At 47.5% G+C, this 14,993-nt stretch overlaps 1 protein-coding gene across 1 annotated transcript in view; it reads left to right on the forward strand.

Moving 5' to 3' along the window:
- The window catches only part of LOC142589789 (b(0,+)-type amino acid transporter 1-like), a 147,367-nt gene that overhangs the window by 103,566 nt on the left and 28,808 nt on the right, over positions 1-14,993 (forward strand). The window contains exons 2-5 of the mRNA XM_075701376.1: positions 1,908-2,075; positions 8,750-8,851; positions 12,425-12,700; positions 14,866-14,991. Of these exons, the coding sequence (XP_075557491.1) occupies positions 1,908-2,075; positions 8,750-8,851; positions 12,425-12,700; positions 14,866-14,991 (672 nt within the window). The remainder of the gene's footprint in view (positions 1-1,907; positions 2,076-8,749; positions 8,852-12,424; positions 12,701-14,865; positions 14,992-14,993) is intronic.

Below are 14,993 nucleotides of genomic sequence, written 5' to 3' on the forward strand. Positions count from 1 at the left end.
AAGCGACCGACGCGTTGTTATCCCACCACCGAACCCATAATACGCACGCGCACGAACGCTCAGAGAGAAAAAAGAAAAAAAAAGGAACCGAAAAAGCCGCGCCTTCCTGTCCCACCGTCAGCTGAGCGAGCACGAGAGGATCCCCGAGGCTGTTAGCTTTCATTAACCGTAATTAAGTACACGCTCTCCGACCCGTGTGCGCGCCGCGCGTGTGTGCCTCGCGTCGTCCGCTTCTCGTCCGATCATCTTTGTTGTCGGCCGCGCGGATCGAAGTATCGATCGATCGATTCTCTGAGGGGCGGGGGGGGGGGGGGCGAACAAGCGCGTCTCCTTCGCGGTCCGCGGCTTCTCGGTGAATGAGCAGGGAGTGCGCTACAATGTGCTATACGCGAGATCGACCACGCGTTCGTTTCGGCCGCGAGCGGGGAGGTCTTCAGTGCGTTCGCGATCGGGAGTGCCCGCGGGCGGCTATATATATATATATATATATATATATATATATATATATATATATATATATATATATATATATATATATATATACTGCAAGGCGCGACGCTTCGTTTCGACGTCAACTGCTCGAGCGCGTTCTTATTTCTACTTGCGTTATACGGCACCGCCAATCTCGCTTTCTTTTTCGAAACTTGTTCGCGTGCGCCGTGTGAGAGCCCACTTTGGAGCATAAATCGTTTCGGCTGTTTACAAACAAAGGGCCCGGGAGACTTCCCTTTGCAACAACTATATATAGACGGGGCGTGTACGGAAGACAATGGCGGAACACTATAGATCCTTCAATGGAGGATCTCCCACTTGCCACACTTTTTACCTCTCGCTAATCACATGTGTGCAAAAATTTCACATGACGTGCGCGCACGCACGCACGCACGCACGCACGCACGCACGCACGCACGCACGCACGCACGCACGCACGCACGCACGCACGCGCACACACACACACACACACACACACACACACACACACACACACACACACACACACACACACACACACACACACACACACACGCAGAAACGAATTATGAACACAATAGAAGCGTGACGTGCTTTCCCGAACAGAAGGCACATATTTCTGAAGTTGCAGTCTAACCTCCCCCCTCTTTCTTTATTATTTTCATTTTATTTTAACTGGCAGAACGCAACAAGGGCTCTTGCACGACACTGCAAAAAACAATGCGTATAAAATATTGCTCGTAAAAAATAAATTGCAGGACGATCTGTGCACCTTTACGATAAAGTTTAGCACAAGCCGACAGAGATAAAGAAGGGGAACGGCAGGGTGGTTAACCATATATATACATAAAAAAAAAAGAATAACGAGAAGGGAGGCGAAAGTAGGCGCCAAATTCTGAGGTGACAGGCATCGCTTTTGCAGCCCATCTCGCAGGTCCGCTGACCGCAGGAAGCGAACTAGCACTGCCTTCATTGAGCTCAAACGTCCGTTGCGATCATTGTCTCAATATCCCTTTTCTTTCTTTCTTTCTTTCTCTTTCCTTCTTTACAGTAGCCGTCTTCTGAGCATCTCTAGCGTAGTACACAAAACTTGCCTCTCCGTGTGTGCTATACCGTCGACATATATACAACGTGATAATTCGAGCGAGTAAGAGATAATATATGACTATTCGGGAACCGTGATCGAGTTGTATGCGAGTCCAATCTAAGTTCACGTGCTGTGGAGCAAAGGACAGGGGAGAAAATGAGGCAGCTAGGACGATCGCGTTTGGTCCCGTCCCATTCCTGTGCTGTCCTGTTTCGCGCTTAATTTTTCGTGGAGCCTCCGATGGCTCCTCGTTCTCTTCGTTTGTTGACATATATCCACGTCGCTGTAGTAACCTTTGGACAGGAAGGAGGTTTGACATGGTGTGCTACCTTCTCTGGGTGCTGTGCAGTGTACAAGCCAACCACGGCGCCCCTGGATCAGGCCAACGGACACGTGGCGGCCAATGGCGCGCGACCTGAGGACGACGTGGCAGCGGCGGCACCCGAGGTGGCCGTGCAGCTCAAGCGCCGCGTGGGCCTCCTCAGCGGCGTCGCACTCATCGTGGGAACAATGATCGGTGCGCGCGCTCGGTTTCTTTATGATCTTTCTTTTTTTTTTTTTTTTCGCTCTCGTCGTTGCTGCTCCGGCCGCGGAAAGGCCCAGTCGGTGCAGTGCAACGTTAAATGAGATTGCCGTCGACTTCCCCTGTCTTTCCCCATTTTCGTGTTTTCAATAAGCATACCGCGCCGAAGAAGAAGAGGAATAAGAAGCAACGCCGCTCGACTGCCGTTAATTCCCTCCTCGCTTCTCTCGCGAAAAAACTCGACTTGAGATAGTCTACTTGTTCCCCGTGAGTGTGGCTCCTTGCGTGAATTGCATTCGTTAAAGAAAATTGACGCCCATCTTTGCTCGTTTTCTTCTAATTTTTTTTTTTTTTGAAAGGCGAGGTTGTTATGGGGGGGTATATACGAAAGTAACCTTCCGGTATCGTTCGGAACGATTCCACTCGCTGCGCGCTATGTCCCAGTAAATGGACAAGGTGCGATTTCTCGTGTATACACAGGGCGTTTCAGCGAACACTTTCAAAATTTTTTCAAGGTTGCCTGTGGCAGATAGCTCAATTCTAGTTTATGAACCGGTCTACTCTAAGCGGCGGGCACTACTTGTACAAAAAATTCAAATGCAAAATCGACTAATTAAAAATAATTCAGTAATTAACTTTCTAGCTAATTATCTTATGACCAATACTGCAATTTACAAATTATAGTCGTTGAGTTCGCAAGGCGGATCCACTTGGAACGAACTTTCAAGATGACACCAGTTTCGAGATATAAATTCCCGAACTTTGCGGAGAAATGCGTGAAGCGCTTTTTCGTTCCAGTTAATTTGTTAACAAAACGTCGTTTCCTGCACTGAAGCACACAAGTAACTGGAACGCCAATGCATTTCTCCGCAAAGTTCGGGAATTCATATCTCGAAACTGGTCTCATCTTTAAAGTTCGTTCCAAGTGGATCCGCCTTGCGAACTCCGCGGCTATAATTTGTAAATTGCAATATGGGCCATAATGTAATTAGTTAAAACATAATGAGTGAATTTTTATTAATTAGTCGATTTTCCATCTCAATTTTTCGTGCAAGTATTGTCCGCCGCTTTGAGTAACCAGCCTATGAACGAGAATTGTGATATCTGCCACAGGCAACTTTTAAAGATTTTTGAAAGTATATATATATATATATATATATATATATATATATATATATATATATATATATATATATATATATATATATATATATATATATACGGTCAAATAGTGTTGTATTAAGCATGTTTTCAAGTTGTGACAGTGACATACTTGCCGCTGCCAAGTCTAAAATCACTAGGCTGTGATTGGATAAGTTTTATTAGCTTTTGTGGTTCAAATTTTGCATTATTTGAGAAACTAATTTTACTTCAAATGAAGAAAATTACCCAACAAAGAATAATGATATTGGAGAGAATATGACAAAATCAGGCAAATCAAATGTAATCACCGAATTTGCCAAAAGGTTTTAATAATTAACTTCTGAAATGATAAGTGTTTTGTCTGCGTTTAAGGAATAAAAGAAATTTCTTCGAGAATTGATACAACTTCGGGATTAGTTTGATTTCCTAACCTTTCTGAATTATTTCTTTGAATATAAACATAATCACTATCAGGTTCATTTATGGAATGTTTTTATCGTCACTAGTCCCCAGAAGCAATATCTTTTATTGGCTCAATTTTTTTATGTAAATCGCCAAGATGGCTAGTATCGGTAGGTAAAGACAAAGAAGTAGAGAGTGTTTTTAATAAAATATTTGAGAAAAATGCTTTTAGGTATTGGTAGTTATCTGATAATTAATGGTCAACTATCAATTGGTCAGCTTATTGCTGCAGAGATACTTGTAAATATTGTGCTATTAGGGTTACATAACTTAATATTACAGTTAAAATTATTAGTTTTAGGAAGCGTATTTTTATACCCGCCGTGGTTGCTCAGTGGCTATGGTGTTAGGCTGCTGAGCACGAGGTCGCGGGATCGAATCCCGGCCACGGCGGCCGCATTTCGATGGGGGCGAAATGCGAAAACACCCGTGTACTTAGATTTAGGTGCACGTTAAAGAAACCCAGGTGGTCAAAATTTCCGGAGTCCTCCACTACGGCGTGCCTCATAATCAGAAAGTGGTTTTGGCACGTAAAACCCCATAATTTAATTTAAGCGTATTTTTATCGCATCTGGATTTGGATAACTCTGTGAAACTTCTTAAATAATGATAACTCTAGAAATCTGTGCAGATAACTACCAATCAATCCTAAATGCACTAGATAATAGATGCAATTTTATCTTTGTAGTCGAATTCTAGCCACCAAATATGTTGCTAGTCGTGATTTTATTCAAAAGCATTTCCTACTGATAATACTAAACAGCAAACATCAGAAACACAAAACAATAGTCATTACAACAATACAGACCCAACCACAAACACTAATGTAACAGCGATACCAAAAGAAAGTTACCGATAATACATTTGCTGAGCATTTCTTTAGATTTTTATAGTAACATTTTCTGCAACTTCTAAATGAATATATATATATATATATATATATATATATATATATATATATATATATATATATATATATATATATATATATATATATATATATATATATATATATATCTTAATGTTTACTAGGCACGAGGTCGCGGGATCGAATCCCCGCCACGGTGGCCGCATTTCGATGGGGGCGAAATGCGAAAACACCCGTGGTACTTAGATTTAGGTGTACGTTAAAGAACCCCAGGTGGTCGAAATTTCAGGAGTCCCCCACTACGGCGTGTCTCATAATCAGAAAGTGGTTTTGGCACGTAAAACCCCATAATTTAATTAAATTTTTATTGTTTACTAGATCTAGCCCTAGGATCTAATCCTGAGTGGCGCCGGCTATCTTTTCGTTCACTTTCATATCCCTTTTCTTTATCAGCGGCACGAACATCACTTCCGATTCACCTCCTGAGAGAACTGGCGACAAAATTCAATATAAATCAGAAAAAAAAATTGAAAAAATGATACACTACAAAATTCATAAATTTCATTATAATATCATATCAGAGAATAAGTTTATCTGCAAGTTGAGTAACTGAAGTCTGTGGAATCGTCAGAATTAGAAATCACTGATTACCGCACACCAAAGCACAGAATCGTAGACTTTAGAGACCTGCCACGTGAGCACTTTGGCGAAATTCCTGGAAACCGGGAAGTAGAAAGCGGAAGCACTGACGTCACTAATGACGTCGCACACGAGAAGGTGGCGTGATAATTAACCGGCTAATTAATGGAAAACAGTTGCATGGAATAGACTGAACATCTGCCTAGCGGAGAACGATGTGACGTCACTCCCCCCTCTCTCGCTTCTTCTCTCCTGGCGCTCACCTACTCGCTCGCTCGCTTGGTCGCAACAGCTGAGCGCGCGCGCTCGTTACAGGCTCTGACGTGAGCACCGGAGAGGGCGCGTACGGTGCGCTTCGTGCGTCGCTCGCGAGGAGGCTACGCCCCGCCAGGTGGCGCGCGCTGCGCTTCCTCCTCGCCTTTCCTCGCTAATCGTCCGCATATCGATCGTGCCGGGGGAAAGACGTTCGCTCGCTTAATGTCAAGAACACCGACGCCGATATTCGAGTGCCACTGAGAGACGGCTAAGTCAAAGATTAGGCTCGCCTACCATTTTAATTGTCAACGTTTCAATTTCAGTCACAGCTAATTTACCCTATGCTTTCCTTGGCTTCATTGTCTGTTGACTTTATATGGCCACGATCTCGTTGTAAGAGAACGTGAACGTTGCAGACTACCATAAAGGGCCACTATAGCTTGTATATCTGCGCGAGCTCGGCCGTGCTTAAATACCTTTTTGCATGGGCATCCGACGTTGCAATATCTCGCAGCTGGAGGAGATTCCCCGTGCGCATCCTAGGGCAGAAGAGATGTGCGCGTTCAACTCTTTGCGGTATTCTTGTCGACTCCTTCGGGGCCCGTCTGCCCGAAACGGCCTGAATGCCTAAACCGGAAAACATAAGCTATCCGAGTGCGATCCACACGTACGACTCGGCGTACGCCGCAGCATATCCAACAAGTGCTGAGCAGGCTCTGTCAGGTCCAAACGATTAAGTTCCGACAGCTGAAGGAGCAACCACATTCCTGGCGCTCGTAACACGTCGTGTGGGACGCCGTGGCGCGTATACCTTGTGCCTCCTCTACTTAACTGGCCCTCGTCGAAACCTTCACTCGAGGCTGAGATTTCCTATATGTTCGGCCACCGGTGATCACTGCCTGGAAACACGGCGCGGCTCTCTTTGGTCAGCACCTGGCTGCTTGGTGTTGACGGTATAATATGCTGTCCTTAGTGTCGACGTCCCGTCGGAAGTATAGTGGTGCAAAATTACGAGGGCAAATCGTGAGGCACGACGGGACGTGCGACACGTCTGAGATGTGGCGGCTCCGGCTGTGGGAACTCGTGGGAACGTTATGGAACTTGCTTGCGACTGTTGACTGGTCGCACCCGGGTTGAGACGCCGAATCGCATACCACGAGTCTCTTTCATAAAATTCTACGCGCCGAAACCGGCGAACCGCATGCTGTTTATACGGTTTATACAGAAACATTACACATAGTTTGTAACCCAAGTCGAGCGCCAGCAGACGCCTTCCCTTTCATTTTGTTGGCTGTCGCGATTGCTTCCACACACACGAATCCGACCCGCGTAACCGCGCGCGACCGCCCTGACGAGTGCGGGTCGGTGTCGCAATTGGCCGAACGTCTGGGATCACGAGGTTTCTCACGTAGCAGGACGTTGCAAAGCGTTGCGACAGGATCGACCTCTATAGTATGGATGAGTTCGGTGGAGAAATAAGAAAAAACGGCGGCTCGAGCTGTGCCCGGGACGCATATCTGGGAGCGAAGAGCACAAGTGGTGCGCGAACTGATTTCGTGCGACGCGACGCTCGGGCGGGCCACCTCTCTCGCTCGCTTGTGGAGGTGCTTTCGCATCCATCGGCTGCAGATGGATGCGCTCGAGTCGAGAGGCGCCTCGAGTGCGCGCATGCGCTTTTGAATCGGATAACGCGCACCCGGTTGGCCGTAGGCACTGCCTTCGAGCACCTTATCACTCGAGATGCCGAAGCCCGTATACTTAAGGTGAATCTTGATAACGACAACGCAGAAAGAGGATAATTGTGTCGCAGCGTTCGCGGAATAGCGTGATGCAAACGGAGGCTATGGGGATGATGATGATAACAACAACGATAGCAGTAGCAATAATAATAATAATAATCGAATGAATGGCTGTGCTGTTTTGTAGCTGAGAGATTTTTCTTTGCAGGCGCACTTCTTGACTTTTTAGCGACGCGTATATAGCCTTCTTTTTTTTTTTTTGACGTCAACAGATTTAAAAAAAAATGATCTCCTCTGACATGTCGCATAAAACCACTAACTGAGCTGGATTACTCCAAAAGGCGGACATTACATACACTCGACATCAAAACGCATAATTGAATATTGAACAATGTTTAACTAATTCACTATTTAAGCAATTACCTTGGCGCACAGATTGCAATACACGGATTGAAGACACTGGCTTTACAAGACACATCCACTTCGAGCCAGTTTTGCAACTAGCAATAGTCTTAAAATAAGTTCTGACAAACTTGGGGTAAAAATGCATCGTTGTTCCACTTATTTTTTTTTATAAAAAGGTCTTTCTTTTACGGTGAAGCTAAAAAAATACTGGGATACCAACGTATCTTGTCGCAAGCTTTGGAAACTCATACAGTAAATAGCATATGTGCTGTAAAGTAATTACTATGAAAGATAATTAGTGAAATTTTGGTAATAAGTCATTTTTTGTCTCGTGAAAATAATCTCAGCCTTTCAGTGTATACTCTAGCTCAATAAGCAGAACTGTGCTGCATTCCACGGGTGAATAAAAAAAAAGTTCTGTTAATAATATGATCAAACACCCCGTATAGTGAAAGCGGAAGGGGCACCAACTATTGTCGCCAATCACAGAGGTAGCCAGCTTACGTTTACAATCACAGTTGTGAAGTAGAAGTTCTTCAGTTCGACAATATGTATTGTCGTATCGAAGGTCTAACGCCGGAACCACTGTCTACTCCAAATAAAAAAAAAATATTTTGTGAAAGAAACAGGTTCTGCTTAGCAAACTGAACAAAAATCTTTATTTCGCGCACTCATGCTGTGTGCCCCAGCTGATGTTTGCCAACCTGTTGATCAAACAAAAATTTTTTAAAGACGCTGCGCAATACAATTATGAAACCTACTTTGTTCGGTCGTCAGAGGTTTGACGACCGAACAGAGTAAATCTTTAGATCGTATCTCGCGCCGTATTTTTTTTTTTATTCATTTCTTTTCGTCGAACAGCTTGGCTAACGTTAGCTGGGACCCGCTATATATACTGCGGTGCTCGCTCGTGGCTGTTGCCGACTCTCAACATAAATGAAACCGCGGCAATGAAAATTTCGCTACTACCGCAGTCACAAATTCTCTTGGCGCGTGGCGATTTCGGGAAATGAGACCGGCACGACTTTTAAGTAAGGCTCCATGCATGATTTCCAGGCCGGGTCTCCGAGTTGCTCAGAGGAGTGCAGTACGCTTATTCTTTAATAATGGCACGCGCATCTCAGTGAACGCGCCTGTGTTGTGGCGGCTTCTTGCAGGTTCGGGCATCTTCGTGTCCCCGAAGGGCGTCCTCGAGCGGTCCGGCTCCGTAGCGCTGAGTCTCATCGTGTGGGCCGGCTGCGGCATCCTCTCCCTCTTCGGTGAGTTTCCGCCCGGGTGTGGTTCAGAGGTCCCTTTCTGTTAGTCGCGCATTTTGCGCTTTCTTTATTTTAGGCGTCACCACGAACCTGCAGTGACGCGATGGTCGCTGGAAGGCACAGCTGCGCATGTGCGCCGAGCGCTCCGTTCAAAAAGCAGCGTCAACATATTTAAAAAAAAAAAAAAAAAATCTCGCTTGGTTTGCCCTCGCCATTGGCCGAGACGACACGCACGGAAACCGGAAGCAGGCCACGCGCAGCCAATAGTTTACTTGTTGCAATTTGAGGCTGTCCAACACTGCCAATCGATACTTTACTTGTCACCGGCCTGCAGCTTTTCACTCCTCCATCGAGAGACGGACATATTAGGAGACTGCGGTTTTTCTTTTCTGCTCTCTCGAATCGCCAGCGACGTTTGCTCCCGCGGGACGTGCATGCGGCTGCGTTAAATATCTTGCTCCTTGTGTGCAGCTGCCAGCCGCATCCGCAGGTGCGCTATAGATAAGCGGCAAGCAATAAATGGGATAACGAGCGGGCCCATTTGTTCCGTCCGGAGCGATGTCTCGTCGGTTGGCACCATCGCCGTTTGCCGGCCGTTGTTAGTGCTTTGCTAGACAAGTGGTTCAACTCCCCGCGCGGACGGATGTCGTGGCAGGCAGCCCGCCCCTCGCTCAGCGCTAGCATCCGTGGCGCGCTCATTCGTACAGCGGCTTCGCTTCCATAGTCCACCGCAGGTGCGGTCACCGTTCGTTAAATGCTCTCACTTCGTGGCCATTTTTTCTCCAGACGCACCTTCAGCAGAGGACTAAACTAGGGCCGCATGGTCCTCCAGCTTTGCCCAAGGGGCGATCGAGGGACACGACCGAATCGCATGAACCAATCTCGTGTGCCCTCTCTCCACGTTCTCATCTCGATCAACGTGGGTGTACTTGAAGGATTGCGATAACTACCGGTGATCCTTCGCTATACAGCGCGACAAAAAAGACCGAGTGGCTGTGGCGAATTGAAACTCCAGCTTCCGGTCTCTGTCACCACTCTGTACGGTTTAGACGCTTTCTTTGTGTTCAGACGTACGTGTTGGGAAAAAGTAAGTTCGAGGCACATTTTAGTGGGGCAGTGGGCCGCGCCTTACGGGGCTTCGCTTGACTTTAGCTGCGAATAGAAGTTAGGGGATTGATTAACTTCTGGTAATTAATTATAGATGCGTATTATTAACATATAGCGAGCGAGAATAAAATTATTCGTTTTTGTACTGGTCAGTTGTTTCCGGTGTCAAGTCACCGACGGAATGGATAAGGTGCAGGCTATACAGAAAGCCTGCCTCATTGTTTTTATTCTATAGCGGTGCAAAACTGCAGGAACTAACTCGCGGTTTTCATCATCACATGTGTCGAGTATGCTGCCAGTGAACGTATATAATAGTTGGGATCTATCCGATGCTATGAAAGCGTAGTTGCAGTTGAACGGAAAGTACCCCGGTAGACTGCACGCACAACTTTATACGAGCGATAATCTTCGCTTGTCTGGCTCACGTGACCTCAACTGAGTTAATAAGCAGCTTCATCGCTATTAAAGCATTACTCGATGCTTCGGAAGGTTAGGATATATAAATCGAATACCCCGACCCACCGTCTAAACTTCATGCTACACGTGAAACGAGGAAAGCAAAAACTGCAAACAGCTTCCCAGCCCTTACTGAGGACAGAGCGCCAGCATATTGTAAGATTCGTCGGACGATCTCGCCGCTGCCACCATTTCTTAGAGTTGTCGGACGATCTACGAGCTGTAGGCCGATCTCACCGCTGCCATTCAGGTGTAAGATTTGGCAGTCGTAGCTGTAGGAAGGAGCTTGACTCTTCGTCGGGACTTAGGAGAGCAGGATTTATTTACATGTTATTTACAGTTGAACATGAGATACATCGACAGTCTAGCGTGACTCCCAAATGGAGCCCGCAAGACGAGCATACAGCAAACAGCTTACGAGCACACAGCTCACGAGTACATTTCGAGCACAACAACGAGCACACTCTAGCAGCCGACAATCGCTGCTTATATGCACTCCGCTCGACGTCATAGTTCGACGTCATTGTAAATGACCCGCCCTTTTGGAGGAGGCGGGCTCTCGACTTGGAGGAGGATGAGGGCTCACACACACACACGCGCGCGCGCGCGCGCACACACACACACACACACACACACACACACACACACACACGCGCGCACGCACGCACGCACGCACGCACGCACGCACGCAGGTGCAATGGTCCGGAGCCGACGTCAGAGGGGCTTCGTAGAACTCTGAGCCGTCCCGGGTAGCGCGTCCGGGTAGCGCGTCCGGGTAGCACATTGTCTTGCGTCTTGGTCGGCGCGTGGGAAGGAGCCTTCGTCGGCTTTCCCGCGGCAACTCCCCCACCCGTAGCAGATCCGGTCCGCGTTGTCGTGTTGCGCACAAAGCCTGCTTCGTCGAACTCCTTCAGTCACAACGGCGACGAGGCTAGAGCGTAACGGTGGCGGTTTCAGCACAAAGACTGCTTCGTCAAGCGCATCCTAGCTGAAGCGACGGAGAGTGGAGGATGCGCGCATTGTTCCCGACACAAAGTCGACTTAGTCACGCCGTGGCTAGAGGTTGGCGGCAGCGTTCCAAGATGAGGTTGCCACCGCTGGCGTAAATGGCTGGCAAACTTGCACTGCAGCTGGCCGTTCTTAACAATATACGTTCGCGATTCGCTCTCTGTCCCGCGTAAGCGCGGGCGAGGTTCGTGCACACATAGCGGAAATAGTGGTTTTTACGAGCTCTCAAGTACCTCGAACGGCCAGTAGCGCGGCAATTGTGCGTGCATTCGCGGGCTCCTTTCCCGCTCGGAAAAACACTTTTATGCAGCACGTATTGAGCAACAGAAAGCTGCATTGGGAGTTTTTCATGTGGCTCTACAATTTTATCATTTACACCTTTCACCTAATTACAATATTTGAGAAGTAGAATATTTAATTAAGACTAATAATTCAATTAGGCAGAATGAAAAAAATAATCTTCCTATCTGCAAGCGACGGTAAACAACATTACATTGGCTCTGTCCAGCTACGCGGCATTCGCATATTTTTCAACTCTGGCCAAATAAGCTAGCTGGGACACCCTGTACACACATGAATAAAGTGTACAGCTGGTGCAGCCGCGAGTTCACACGCTGAGATGCGAAATGTCCGCGATGGAGGGGAGTGTGGTTCACTGATACATACAGACAAATGTACTCATTTTGACTGTGCTCATGGCGCGCAATTTTGTACATACGCCTTCATAAGGCGCCACCGCATGTGCTGATAGCTTATCTGTAAGACAAAGTACATTGTGCTTATTACCGAATGTGCTATAAAACAGTCAAGTTGCAATCGTAACTACCTCTGAATGTAAAAATTGGGCGCGTACGTGCCTTGGGGTTGAATATTCTGATATCCGCACCCCATAGACATGCCGCACGGTATATACATGCTTACACAGAGAGCTGCCATGACTCTGCGAGGTGGTGTAGATCTGACGTGTGTGCGTGTAATAAATGGGGAAGTGTTGCGCGACCACAGGTGCGCTGTCGCTGGCCGAGCTGGGCACCATGATCCACAAGTCCGGCGGCGACTTCATCTACATCCTGACGGCGTTCGCGGGTGACCCTCCGGCGCGCGGTGGCCTGAAGCCCGTGCCGGCTTTCCTGCACGCCTGGACCACGGTGCTGCTGCTCAAACCGGCTGGCCTGGGCATCATGGCGCTCAGCTTCGCTAAGTACATCGTGCAGCCAGCCTTCCCCGAATGCGGAGACACGCCGCCCGTGCCTACCAAGATGGTCGCCGCCGGATGTATCTGTGAGCACACTGCGCTCGGCCGCAAACTGAACCGCCCTCTCTCTCTCCTGCGCTCTTGCAGAGTCTGTCCACAAGGCTGTCTCGCTGCACTTTCTGGACGACGCGAATGTACCGCGCTGCGAGTGTTCGCGCTGTTTTGCAACGTATGAGCAGTAAGTTTACTTGCCAGGTTCCGCGGACCATTCGTGCAGCGCAGGAAAACGACAGTGCTCGACTAGGATTCGAACGTTCTCGTGCATGGACGCGTGACTTTCCAAGGGCGCCCGGTTGACTACTAGAAGCTTCACGCAGTTCAGGGCTGTAAAAGGCTGGTAGCATACAGATAAGCAGGGGCGAACTCAAGTCTCTCTATAGCTGTGGTAGCGTAGTGGAACTGAGGTTGAGCAGCGCGAGTAAAACAAGAGCACGAGGACATTGCACAAGGACATTCGCGCTGTTCAACCTCAGTTCTAAATATGAACCAACTAGCCTTCATCAATATCTTACTTGCGTAGTGGCTTTGGCGTTGCCCTGCTAAGCCCGAGTGCGCGGGATCGAAACCCGGCCGCGGCGGCAGCATTTCGATGGCGGCGAAATTCAAGAACGCCCGTGCACCTTGCATTGGGTGCACGTCAAAGAACCCCAGGTGGTCAGAGTTAATCCGGAGTCCCCCACTATGGCGTGTCTCGTAAATGTATCGTGATTTTGGGCACGTCAAACCGAGAATTTAATTTTAATTAATTAATCGAGTCACTCTAATGTCACATTTGTTAGCCTTAAAACTACACGGTCGATGAAAATTGAGCAGTCTTATCTTTGACTGGACTGACGACGCACAAGCACACACACAAAATGCTGTCCAAGTAAAGGGATTTAATTACAGCTTTTAATGTCTAGAAACAACAGTAAACAAGATTACATTCAATGCACATTTACTTTTAGTACAATGCTCGTCACAGTTTGCACTTAATCATCCAAACGCAGCACAATTTAGGCTTTGCATCATGACGTGTGCTTTTCCAGACTCTTCAAGGAAAGACGGCTGGAAAACCGCGGCAAAAGCTGTGCCCATACATGAAGGGGTTTATATCGCACGCCTTTCGCAGCTGCTCGCTCGATATGTAGCTACAGCCAGGGCTGCTCACCTGCGTACTTCATAGCGCAGACGCGGAGGGACGTCCCCGGTCGCAGGTCTTCCTTTCTATTTTTTCCTTGTTTTACTGAGAAGTTTTACAGCGCGTTTAAAAAAAGGTAGCCCAATATAGGCTGTGATATGAACACCAAATTATTAGAATAATCTCATACTTCCGAATATAAGCGTTTTAAGCAGAAATCATTAGTGAAAAGTTTGATATATTTAATTAATTATTTCAGCTCTGTCCCACTGACGTCTGTGTTCGGCCTCGTAACTGTGGCGCCGCCCGCTGAGTTCTCTGTCGGTTTGTTCGCACACAGAAGATACTACACGCGCAAGCGCGTTCACATTCACCCCAGGATTGTTTCCTTCCTTTTTTTTTTCTAACCCTATGTTTATTTAAGTTTTACGTTTCAGTATTATGTGTATCATTCTTGTCCTACGTTGCATATTGGGGTGTCTGACGTGTTTTGTTTATTGTTTAGTTCAGAACATTTCCCAAACTGAAAGCATTTTGAAACGTTCATAGAATTCACTATTTAACGCATGAGGCTGAGCACGCGTAGGAAGCTCCTGAAGCGTTGATTCCCCGAGCGGCCATGCATATAGGCAACAGAAATACAGCGCTGCTGCCACGATTTGCGCGTTTGCTCCAGGGGATACCCGGCAGAGCCAATAGCAGCGCTTAATTTAAGCAGGGACTGAGTGTTTTGCAGCTGTCTTGCATTGGCTCTCCTAGTACAGGGGAACAGAGGAGCCTGTAGCGCCGCGGAACCTTATCAAAAATGTGCCACCCTAAAGCGAATGAAAGTGAGCGTACCCGCCGTCTTGAGCATAAAATATTCAAAGCACTCGTCTCACATCCCTGTGTGCTTTGTCGCTGTAACTGCTCGGATAGCGGGAGCCCCTACCTTTCAGTATGTCCCTGCCCTGCTGTTGAGTGATGGTGCGGCCAGCTCCGTGCCCATGCACGAAACGCGAATGCGGGCATCTGACTGCGGGAAAATGGAGCGGGCGAGCTGACCCCTGTGTACTATGTGCCACTTTGTAGGCCTGGTGACGTTCGTCAACTGCTACAGCGTCAAATTGGCCACTCGGATACAGAATATCTTCACCGTCACCAAGCTCGTGGCCGTGGCGGTCATCATCATCGCTGGAATGGTCATGATAGGCAAAGGT

The sequence above is a fragment of the Dermacentor variabilis genome, chromosome 1 (assembly GCF_050947875.1).
Source record: "Dermacentor variabilis isolate Ectoservices chromosome 1, ASM5094787v1, whole genome shotgun sequence".
NCBI lineage: Eukaryota > Metazoa > Arthropoda > Arachnida > Ixodida > Ixodidae > Dermacentor > Dermacentor variabilis.